The following is a 12,270-nucleotide window of genomic DNA, read 5'->3' on the forward strand; positions in this document are numbered from 1 at the left end:
ATCCTGATTTTTAGCCCCCCTCATGTCGGGAATGGGAAGATCTTGGGGGGTGGGGGGTGGGGAAGAGGTTAGCTCAGACCTGAGACTCAAAGCAGGCTCCTCCTTCATAGAGACCAGTGAGTCTTCCCTTCTTCCCTCCAGCCGTCCCAGATGGGCTGGGCAGGGCAGGGAAACTTGTGACCAGTAATTCGCTGACTCCGAAGGTTTCAGCAAATGGGGAATGGACTTGCTGGTCCTTGTGGGTCTGGTGGGCCCAAAGGGTTCGATCTTCCCAATCTAACGCAGTTTGCCTCTGGGCGGGTAATCCGGCCGAGGCCGAGAAAGTCCAAAGCCACCGGAGCCGGTCATTTCGGCCCTCCTCGCCCCTCCCCGCCCCAATCACAGTCCCGGGAGTTTTCGGTTTGAGTTACTTTTCCTTTTTGTTCTCCTGTTTGTCCTCTCATCCAGCCCATTCTTCTCCTGTGTTAACTTCCAGGTTCCCCTTATTATTATAGTGCCACCCCCCGGGGCTCCGCCCCTGCCGCTGCTGCCGCTGCCTATGACCGCCACTAGTTACCGCGGAGACCACATCAAGCTTCAGGCCGACAGCTTCGGCCTGCACATTGTCCCCGTCTGAAGCCCGCCCGCCTGCTCGCCCGCTCGCTCGCCGCTGGCCTCTCTCCCGCCGCTGGCCTCTCTCCCGCCGCCACTCACGGAGGGAGGGAGGATCCACGCCACGCCACGCGACGGGACGGGACGCTACGCCTCCCAGTTGGCCCCCGTCCTTCCCATTTCCCTCTTTCCTCCCCCGCAGTCTTTCTTTAAATCCGGGACCCGTTAAGACGGGACAGGCTGAGTCTCGGGAGGATCCCGCAGACCCCGCCTTCTGCCCCTCTCTGGCCTCTGCCTCGCCGCCTTCCGCAGCCTCCTCTAGGTCCGCGGGGAGGGAGGCGAAGGGATGCGCCCTAACCTGGTCAGGCGCCCGCCTCCTCCCTCTCGGTGCGCCACCTCGGGCCGGGGCAGGGACTTGTGGCGTTGGCCGGGGTGTAGGACGCCCAGCCTAGAACGGGTCTGCTAGCCTGGGCCTGGGCCAAGTCGGGCGGGCTGGACTATCAGAGCGGGAACAGCATTCAGGCCCCACCCAACCCGACCCGGTCAGGCCCGCCCTGGTCCGCCCCTCCCCGTCCCGCACCTGCAGGACCGGAAGGAGAGAGAGCGAAACGGTGTTAAGCCGCTTTGCCGGGAAGGCTTGGGGAAAGAAAATCCCGAACAAAAAAGTTATAAACTAAAGGAAAGAACGACCCACCTGATCCCTAGTGCGCTGGGCTCTCTCCCTCCATCCCCAGCCCAGGACGTAAGGGGGAATGTGATGCAGAATGTCTGTGGAGCCTGAGGCCTGCGGGACTATCTCTGCTGAGGGGACACAGGGCAATAACCCTGTTCCAGATAACTCGACTTAAGTCTGGTTCTTTCCTTTTCCCACCCAAACCGCTACACCCTATACCATCACTACTGCCCCTGTTGCTGTTTGTCGCTGTTTCCTGCCCCAGCCCCCATGGGCTTCCCGGAACCCTGGGACCCACCTGACCCTGCATTTCAGACGCCTCCCCACTCTCTCTCAGCTTTTACAATCGTGTTCAATCTCAGTTGGGCCGGGTCACCCTAGAGCAATGGGTCCCAGGCCCCGTCCCAGCCCTGTTTCTGGATATAGCCCCTCAGTCTGGGGCTGGCCGGGTGGAACAGCCCTAGGCCAGCACGGTCCGCTCCTCCTCTCCCCGCGAAGCCAAGCCGTGGGGTTTGAGGTCCAAATCGGGCCAGAATAGGGCAATATCTGAGCTCTGGCTGCCTGAGATGGGCTTGGGAGCCAGCAAAACTTCCACTAGTTGTGTCAGCGAGCCTGGGCAGGGACCTCAAATTCTACAATTATTTAACATTATGGTATTTGCAAAAAGAAAAAAAAAAGCCTATGGCTGCTGCTTTATAGAAAGACGGTGTGTGTTGTGTGAAGGCGAATCCTCGTGTATATAAACCCTTCCAATGCCCCTCCCGACCTGGGCCATCCTGTATCGTAGTGACTAAAGCCACCCGCTGCCCGCCTGTAGATAAGCCCTGCTGTCTGTGCTGTGAGAGTCGCCGCTCACTTTGGGGGGGGAGGGGGGAGGAGGGAAGAGATGGGGGGAGGGGGTACACAAGATACATACCCAATAAAGCACAGCACGTGGGGGAGGGGCGCGGGGCAGGGGGGGGGATTTTTTTTAAGTTGCAAAAAAAAAAAAAAAAAAAAAAAAAGGTTTGAAAGAAAAGAAATCACTATGCAAAATGACTCCTGTGGACTCCTCTCCTGTGGTTGTTACCTTTTAAACCATCTCTCTCGGTCCCGTGCTTCCGTCCCGTTTCTCTTTCTGTGTCTCTTTTCTCTAATACTGGCTTCTCCCTCACCATCTCCTCCTATACCAGGCTTGACTTGCCATCCTTGAGCTCTCAGTCCTGCCTGGCCCCCAGATCTGCACCCTCCTGTCTTGGGAAACTAATGGCTTGAGCAGCCCTTCCACTCTCCTCCTTCCCCCCCGCCCCACTCCGTGCCAGTAACTTGTCTTCTAATCTCTTTTTTCCTCACTCTATCCTTCTCCCTCCCCTTTTTCCTCCTTCCCTGCCTCTTTGCTCTCTTCTTCACTCCTCTACACGCTTTCTCTCTCCACTCTGCTTCTCTTCTCTCTTTTTCTTTCCTCTCTTTCCTCTTTCTTCTGGTCCCTTCCCCAGAGCGGCTGTGCCTGCATGTTTCCTCACCTGTGGATAGTGACGACTCGAAATAACAGAAACAAAGTCAATAAAAAGTGAAAAAAAAATTTTTTTTTAACTGGAAGAGTCCGGAGCCCGAGCCTCAGGGAGGCTTCCTCCAGCCTAACCCACCTGGCGGGTCTCTGAACTTTCTCCCAGAACTTTACCGAGAAAGTGAGAAAACACAATGGTTTTAATGAACTGTCGGCGCCCCGGGGCGAACCCTGCCCTGAGTCTAGTCAGAACAACTGACTGACAGGGCAGGGACCTGAGCCTGGGAGACTCTGAAAGTCACCCTCAGCCTAGGATTGACCCTTAGCCTCCCTCAGCCTTCCCCAGCTTCCTTCAGCCTCCCTCAGCGCCGGTTCTGTTTGATTCCTTTTGTGCACATGAGAAATAAATAAATAAATAAATAAATAATAATAAATAATAATAAATAAAATTTTGTATGTCATTCCCAAGGACTCCTGGCTTCTTTCTCCCAAACTCGGAGGGCCTCTGCACTCTCCATTGGAACCCCCGACTAGCCCCTCCCATTGACACCCTTATTCATTAAGCCCCTCATTAATCACAATACTCACTTCCCCCACTGATATCACCTATCACATTCTCATTGATTCCTTCCCATTACTAGTCCCTCCCACTTATTATCCAGCCCATCCTCAATTCCCCAATCCTCGATATTCACAAAGACCTTCCCCGGCAACCCCCTCATTCCGACCCAGATAGAGAATTGCATCAGAATGGGCAGGTAGGTCAAAGGTAGAAGAGCAAGCCTGATCCAACCTCCCACTGCTTCCCTTAGAGATGCAGTTTCCATTTTGGAGTTGCCAAACAGCCAATCAGCAAATAGGTTGGAAGGGCTTCAAATTCTCCCCTAGTCCGCTCCTGGGTTAGGTATTTAGGTGGAAAGAATAAGCTTCTGTCTGGTCTCTGGGTTCAAGGTGGAGGTGGATTTAAATCAGTAACTCTCAGCTGGATGTGGGAAAAGGGAGATGTGGAAGCTGATCTTGAGACCGCTGGACTAAGTGCAAGTCTGAGCAACTCCTGCTGGGTGATGGAGTTATTAATCTGTCCCTTTCTTTGAAGGAATGAGGGCTGACACTTATAGGCATCCACTGAGTGATGTTAGTTGGAGACCTAAAAGAAGGCAGTTCACACATGAGGAGAAATGTTATTTCTTTTGTCTTAAATTTTTCTAGGCGTTATTGGTGTAAGACCAGATGGGCCCGACAGCCCAAAGCCCCAAGCTCAAGTTCAAAGTGGCTGGGGATGCTGATGCTGAGAATGATGGCCATACTAAGACCTGATGGGCTCAGCCACTGTGGTGTACCTTTGGTCCTTCCTGTTGGGTCAGGTCTACCTTTTGAGGCTGTGGGAGTCCAGGGCAGTTGGCCACTAGAAGAAAACAGATTAGAAATAGACATCCTTGTGTGCCCAACACAGGGAAGGAGGGAGAGACAGTAGGAAAGGAAACACACATGGACTCTTTCCTACTTAAATAAGAAGAATTTCATGTTGGGAAAAGAATTTAGGACACTAGACTGGGTGTTCATGCTCAGTTCCAAATGAACCTGGGTTTGGATTCCTGCTGTGCCATCTCCTGCCCCTTTGGCCTTGGTCAAATTGACAAGCATTGATTAATTTTCTACTATATTCCAAATACTCTGTTAGGCACTAGGGGAAAAAATGACCACTCTAGTTGGAGCTGTCCATACTTCAAACATAAACTATAGCAATCTCCTAACCAGTTTTCCTACCAGCAATCTCTTGCTCTTCTAAGAGATCTTTAAAAAATAGTCTAAGTAATTGAGCCTCCTTTTCCTCCTTCAATCTCCACATCTGTTACCTGCCCCCAAAGGTTTCTCCATAGGCCCTAATTTAATCTAGAACTGCTCCATCTCCAAGATTCTGAATTTGCAAATTCCCAACTCTGATCCCAGTCTCCTGTTCTTCCACCTCTCCCATTTCTCACACTTTATTCTTTGTTTTTATTAGTACTCCTCTCTGCTTAGGAATCGTTCCCTTTTCTTTTGGTCTATCCCACCTCGGGTTTCCTACCCCTTCACTCCCAGATTGAACCCCTAAAATCAGTAATTTCATTAATGTTTTACTACTACTGTAGGCTATATAAAAGGGTACACTTACTGTTGAACAATAGGATCCCAGATTTAGAGGTAGAAAGGACCTTAGTATTCATTTCCATAATTTTACAGATGAGCAAACTGGGATTCAAAGAGTGAAATGATCATTCCAGGTCAAACAGGTGAGAAATAAGAAAGCTCGAATTTGAATTCAAGCACTGACTCCAAATTCAGTACTCTTCCAAATAATAACAATGAAGATATAAGCTAGTATTTGTATTGTACTTTAAAGTTTACCAAGCATTTTACATGTCATCTTAGTAGATTGCCATTATTCCACCTTTGGCACCATTCTTGCCCTTTATATTCTAATGTGCTGACCCATTTGGTAATTCTCATCCTTGGGTCACCTCCACCATTTTTTCTCCTATTTCTGGGCCCTGAGCACACAGGTTAACATTGCACATTCCCATTGTTGAACTTAATTCATGCTAGTAATTTTATCAGTGCTTCAGAATCTATTTGTGTAACATCCACTATTTCTAATATTCTCCACAACTTCTATTCCAAACTTCCTTATTCTTTGAACATCCAACCCCTTTGCCCCCTCTCCATCTCAGCAGGTAACATTGCTCTTACTCAGAAGACCTAGACCACCTAATATGAGTTTCCTAAATTTATATCCTTCACACTTCAAAATGTTCTCAATTTCACAGTTCTTTTCCAAAGACAATCTCTCTTCTTTCTAACTTCTTCCTAAAGTTAATCTCTCCACCTAAGCACTGGATTTTACTCTATCAATAACCTTCTTTCTCTCATACCTCTTCAGTTTCTCCCCTGTCCTCGAACTCCTTTACAATTGTCTAAGAAAATGCTCAGCTCTTTTCTCTCCCTCTCATAAGAGATTGTCCTTGTCCCCACTACTAACTCAAGTTGCTACTCAATATCAACCCTAGACAGTCTACTCTCTCCACCTCCACTTCTTCACCATCTTCTCATTCCTCAATACTGAAATTTAGTTTCTGCTTCTACTACTGCATTGTAACAGCTCCCTTCATCGACTATCTAATATCCAAATTCAGTGGCCTAATTGTTGGTAGTTTCTGTTTTGGTTTGGTTTGGTTTGGTTTTTGCTTCTTTTCAGTTTTTACACTGCTTTATCTCTCCATAACATTTGACAATTTGGAAGCCTCTTCTTGGTATTCAGTTTTTGTATTCTCTATAACATTGTATTTTGCTAGCATTCCATTTCTTACTACCTCTCCCCCTAATCTCTTTGCTTCCTTATCCTTTTCAAACCTTCCCTCCTCAGAATACTCTCTGGCCTTAAATCCAAATTCACTAAATTACCTCTCAATCCTGGGCTTCCTTATTGTACTCAGCTATATTTTTGTCAATCAGTCTTTGTCTTTACTATTTCTGATAGCTAACTCTTGTTTCTCCTTCCTCCAATCTTTGCTTTTTTTCAAGCATCCTAAATATTGGTAGCTCCCACACCTCAGGCTTTCTCCTTGGCCCTCTTCTTCTTATATTCCCTCCTTTGGGAATGTCACCCATTCCCAGAGCTTCAGCTATCACTTCTGTATAAACAATTCTTATATCTCTAGCTCTAGTTTTTACCTCTCTCCTGAATTCTGGACTCCCATAGACAATTGTCTTCTGGATATTTCCATATGCTTACCCCAGTAGCACCTGAAAATCCAACAGGGACAATAGCTGGAGTCAGAGAATGAGAAAATTCCATTTCTGGGTTATTATCTGTGTGACCTTGGCCAATTTCCTGAGCCTTAGTTCTGTGAGCTGTAAAAGAAGGAAAATGGATTAGATGGCTTCAGAACTCCTTTTCAGTTCTTAATTTGTGATCCTATGAGATTCCAACTAAGCTTATCATCTCTTCACACCAAACTGGTTCTTTCCCAGTTCTCTATTCCTAACTGAAAACTTCAGAGATATCTTTAACTCTTCTTTCTCTCATGTCTCTCACACCCAGTCCAACTCACATCACTTCTGCTTTTCAATCTGCTTGCTTTTATCCATCTCTTTCTTTCCTTCTTTCTACCACCCAAGTTCTGGATTCTCATTACCTCTTGCCTGGACTCTTTCAACAACTTCCTAATTGCTTGATGTATGTTATTAGGATAATCTTCCCAAAGCATACCTTTGTTGCTCCTTTGTTTAAAAAACTTGTTTGCCATAGGATAAAATCCAAATTATCTTAACACTAAAGTCCCTCCTTAGTGTAACCCCACCCTTCCTTCCTTGTTATATAGCTTTAACTACTCTTTTTAGTGTGCTCCACACTGGACTATTCACCATTACCTGCTCATCTTTCCTGTCCCCTTACACTTGCCCAGAATGTTCCTTATGACTATAGCATCCTCTTCCAGTCTGCCTATTGAAGTCCTACTTAACCTTCAAGACTCAACTTTGAGTCAGGAAGTGATATCTGATCTTTCTAACAAATAAATCATCTCTCTTTCCTCTGATTTCTTATGGAATCTTGTTTGAATGTCTCCTTTTCATTTATCAACAAACATCTATTCAATTCAATCTTGATTTGTTAAATAGAAAATGTAAGGCACCAAGCCTGGCACCCAGAATACAAAAATTGAAACCAAATAGTCCCTATCCTCAAGGAATTCTTATTTTTTACTAGAACAATATAATATGTATTTAGATGAACATAATGTACAAGGTGGGGACAACTAGGAGGCAAAGTGATTAGAGTACTGGACTGGGAATGGGGCCATGAAGAGTTAGATATAACTGAAATAACTGAACAATAGCAACAACATACAAGATAGAGAACAGAGGAGTAAAAGTTGAGTTTTTTTTTTAAAGTATTCCAAGAATATTTGAGGAGAAGAAGAACATTAACAATTGAAGGACTGGGAGAAAGAGATGACATTCAAGTGAACCTTAAAGAAAGATAAGGATTTGAAAGTTGTATATAAGAATGGACTTCCTTATCAGGGATGAGGGATGGTTTATCTAAATAGACAGTGGTAGGAGATGATATGTTGAATTTAGGGACTAGCTAATAGTCCAATTTAACTACAATGCACAGTATACAAAGAGAAATGATATAAAATAATGCCAGAAAAAAATTGGTGAGAAATTATGGAAGGTCCTAAATGTTAGGCTGAGGAATTTACATTTCATAGTAGAAGCTGTGGAAGCAAGTAAGAAAGACAGCAAATTATCCATTCTAATGTAGTTCATATTTATTTATGCCTCTGTCTTAGTCCCTAACACTAAACACTATATTAAGATCTTTGAGGGCACTGAATTGTGCCTTATTCATTTTTATATACCTCATTATTAAGCAGAGTGTCAGATATATACAAATACACAAAAGTTATAAGGTATTGTCAATATATGGAATTTCCATTGTGACATCTCCATCCACAATCCACCAAAGCACATCTAGGTAGATAAATCCCAGAGAGTTGTATGAGACACATAGAAGTGTGACTTTACTTGGGTCATATAGCTAGTAAATGTCAAAGGCAGGCTTTCACTCCCAAACTTCCAAACTCTTAAAAACTTAGCTCTCTATCTACTTTACCACTTTGACTTTATGTGGTACATAGTGGGGCTAAATAAATATCTGTGAAGTTGATTTGTTGAAAAAGGGAGTAAACAATAGCACTAAATGATGCAGAAAACTCAGAAAGAATAAAGCCTGACTTGGAAAGACTTACATGAACTGATGCTGAATGAAATGAGCAGAATCAGGAGATTATATATTTCAACAACAATACTATACGAGGATGTATTCTGATGGAAGTGGATATCTTCCATTTTTACAATCAAAGATTCTGATAAAGGCCTCATTTCTAAAATATATAGAGAATTGACTCTAATCTATAAGAAATCAAACCATTCTCCAATTGATAAATGGTCAAAGGATATGAACAGACAATTCTCAGACGAAGAAATTGGAACTATTTATAGACATATGAAAATATGCTCCAAATCATTAGTAATCAGAGAAATGCAAATTAAGACAACTCTGAAATACCACTACACACCTGTCAGATTGGCTAAAATGACAGGGAAAGAAAATGGGAAATGTTGGAGGGGATGTGGGAAAACAGGGACACTGATACATTGTTGGTGGAATTGTGAACACATCCAGCCATTCTGGAGAGCAATTTGGAACTGTGCTCAAAAAGTTATCAAACTGTGCATACCCTTTGATCCAGCAGTGTTTCTACTGGGCTTATACTCCAAAGAGATACTAAAGAAAGGAAAGGGAGCTGTATGTGCCAAAATGTTTGTGGCAGCCCTGTTTGTAGTGGCTAGAAGCTGGAAAATGAAAGGATGTCCATCAATTGGAGAATGGTTGAGTAAATTGTGGTATATGAACGTTATGGAATATTATTGTTCTGTAAGGAATGACCAGCAGGATGAATACAGAGAGGACTGGCGAGACTTACATGAACTAATGCTGAGTGAAATGAGCAGAACCAGGAGATCATTATATACCTCAACAACGATACTGTTTGAGGATGTATTCTGATGGAAGTGGATCTCTTCGATAAAGAGAGCCTTAATTGATCAAAGATGGACAGAAGCAGCTACACCCAGAGAAAGAACACTGGGAAATGAATATAAACTGCTTGCATTTTTGTTTTTCTTCCCGGGTTATTTATACCTTCTGAATTTAATTCTCCCTGTGCAACAAGAAAACTGTTCGGTTCTGCACACATATGTTGTATCTAGGATATACTACAACCCATTCAACATGTAAAGGACTGCTTGCCATCTGGGGGAAGGGGTGGAGGGAGGGAGGGGAAAAATCGGAACAGAAGTGAATGCAAGGGATAATGCTGTAAAAAAAATTACCCTGGCATGCGTTCTATCAATAAAAAGTTATTCAAAAAAAAAAAAAAAGGAAGTGGATATCTTCGACAAAGAGAAGATCCAATTCAATTCCAACTGATCAATAATGCACAGAATCGGCTACACCCAGAGAAGGAACACTGGGAAATGAATGTGGATTACTTGCATTTTGGTTTTTCTTCCCAGGTTATTTTTTACCTTCTGAATCCAATACTTCTTGTGCAACAAGAGAACTATATGGTTCTGCACACATATATTGTATCTAGGATATACTATAACATATTTAACATGTATAAGACTGTCTGCCATCTAGGGAATGGGGTGGAGGGAGGCAAGGGAAAAATTGGAACAGAAGTGAGTGCAAGGAACAATGTTGTAAAAATATCCATGCACAAGTTCTGTCAATAAAAAGTTATAATTTTTTTAAAAAAGAAAAAAGAACAGAAAAAGCTTTCGTAAAATAAATAAATAAAAATAAAAAGAATAAAGCCTGAGAAAACACCATAGGATCTAGTGATTGGCAAGTGCTTGGTGACTTTGAAATGAGTTGCCAGTTGAGTAAAAGGAGTAGCCTCCCAATTTTAGTGTCTGAAAAAATGAATGGTTGATAAGTATGCAAAAGGAAGTATAAATGGTTCTTTCCAAAAGTTTGGAACTTAAAAAAAGGAACAAAGCATTAGCTCAAAGGGAGCAATGGAGTTATAGCAAATTATGATTTAAGATAAAGAATTCCCAAATATATTTTTCATCAGAAGAGGAAAAGATTGAAGATGTTGGAGAAAGGATGATTAACAAGATCCTGGAAGAAGCAAGAGGTAATGAAATCCATACAAAGAGCAGGAAACAAGAGTATCTACTGGGAGAGGGATTAAAGCTTAGATCAGGGTTACACTTGGGTATAGTTTTGGGACAAACTGATAGGAAATATACTAAAGATGAATAAACTGGTTGCTGAGTGAGAGATCCCTAGGTAAGAGTCATTAAGTCAACTTCCAGTTCTTCTTATTGTCCACCATCATGACTCTGGCTTAGACCCAGCTCTAGCTTGATCTACCTCTCTACTCTTCCATAAATCAGATACCTTGCCATCCCTTCTAAACCTTCAGTCCCTGACTGCTTCTTTCCAGCTCTGATCAATATTCCTCCTCCAGGAAACCAGCTCAGTTTACCTTTACCATACCTTGACCAATTCATTCTTTCCCAGGTCTCACTTCCTGCCGTCACTGTCAGGCAGAACTTGGACTTTCAGTCTAACATAAAATCTCTGGGTCTAGATCCCTCTAATAGGAGAAAGAAAGAGGAGAAAATAGCCCTACTTCTCAGAGATCTCACAGTCTCTCTAAGGAGCTAAGACTCCTAAATAGAGAATAATGAGAAATAATGTATGTGACTGAAGACTAAACTGTATAGTACAGACAGTAAAGGTTGCCCCAGTTTAGCAATAAGAGATGTCACTGTGTTCTGGTATAGTCAGGAAAAGCCCAGAAGAGATGGGACTTGAAGGAGAAGAGGCAGAGAGGCGAGAAGGCAATCATCTCAGGTGTATCTGGGATTTACGAGACAACTTCTTGAAATGGAATCTATCCAGTGTCTTTCCTCAGACTCAGAGGTCTCAAGGGTAGAGACTCTACCCCCTCCCAGTGCCCAGCAAATCATCCAGGGGATGGGATTTTGGTGGAGGTGATGTCTGATGGGTGTGGGGCGGCCTAAGGAAGGAGACAAAAGGACTAGCCCTTTTTTGGCCAATGATACTCCCCCTTCCTCCAATCCCTAGTTAGCCCTAATTAGCTGGTCCCCTAGGTCCCTGTTAGCCATGCCGGCTGCCTGTCTGGCTCTCAGGGGACCAACCCCCCCACCCGCAGTCTAATCAGACCTTCACTTTGCCCCTTACAACATACACAGGCGTGCACGTGCAGAGTTCCTCCTCTACTTCCCCCACTCTCCCATCAGGGTCCCTGGGCCCATTCTAGCATGCAGAGGGTTAATGTATGCTGGTACTGAGCCCCCAGCTGCTGAACCTCCTCATCCCAGGGGGGTGGAGTGGGTAGGAGGATTGGAGGGGTGGGGGGTGGGGAGATAGGGAAGAGGTCTAACTAAGTTTGAGGGGGTTCCTCAAACTTGTGGGGTTGGGAATGTATAAGAGTTGGCTTTATGACTATAGGAGCCCCCCTAGAACCCTAAACCCCAGAGATGGGGGCCTCTCAGGTCCCCTAGCTCAGGACAATTTTAGTCACGACCCAAGCCCCCCTCCCCCTCCTTCTGGCCCCCACCCTGTCCATCTCTCTTCACCCCCCCACCCCACCCCCCCACCCCGCACTGTCAGCCCAAACACATGATAAATTGCCCTGTCAACAGAATTCATTCAGGGACCAATTAATTCCACAGAAATGAACCAGGAGCCATCAGTTGCTGAAAAACTCGGAGTGCGGGGAGTGGAGGGAGGGGGTGCAGGCTGGGGGCGGGCAGGAGGGGAGGGGATGGGGAGGCTGGGAAGTTAGTCTGACAGAAATTGGTCATTTAATGCTTAAGTGCACGCTAGACAGCCCTGTCATCGCCCGCGGCCCCCGCGCGGGATTAATTA

The 12,270-nt window shown here is 44.8% G+C and overlaps 1 protein-coding gene across 5 annotated transcripts in view; it reads left to right on the plus strand.

Annotated features, from left to right (window-relative positions):
* PAX2 (paired box 2) overlaps window positions 1-3,218 on the plus strand; it is a 100,349-nt gene extending 97,131 nt beyond the window's left edge. For 3 of the 5 annotated variants that reach the window (XM_051981228.1, XM_051981227.1, XM_051981225.1), the window contains one exon: window positions 495-3,218. In XM_051981228.1, the coding sequence (XP_051837188.1) occupies window positions 495-616 (122 nt within the window). In that variant the 3' untranslated portion in view covers window positions 617-3,218. Of the gene's footprint in view, window positions 1-475 lie in introns of all 5 variants that reach the window. The other 2 variants (XM_051981229.1, XM_051981226.1) reach the window with 1 other exon arrangement.
* The last annotated feature ends 9,052 nt before the right edge of the window (window positions 3,219-12,270 follow it).

This window comes from Antechinus flavipes, chromosome 2 (assembly GCF_016432865.1).
Source record: "Antechinus flavipes isolate AdamAnt ecotype Samford, QLD, Australia chromosome 2, AdamAnt_v2, whole genome shotgun sequence".
NCBI lineage: Eukaryota > Metazoa > Chordata > Mammalia > Dasyuromorphia > Dasyuridae > Antechinus > Antechinus flavipes.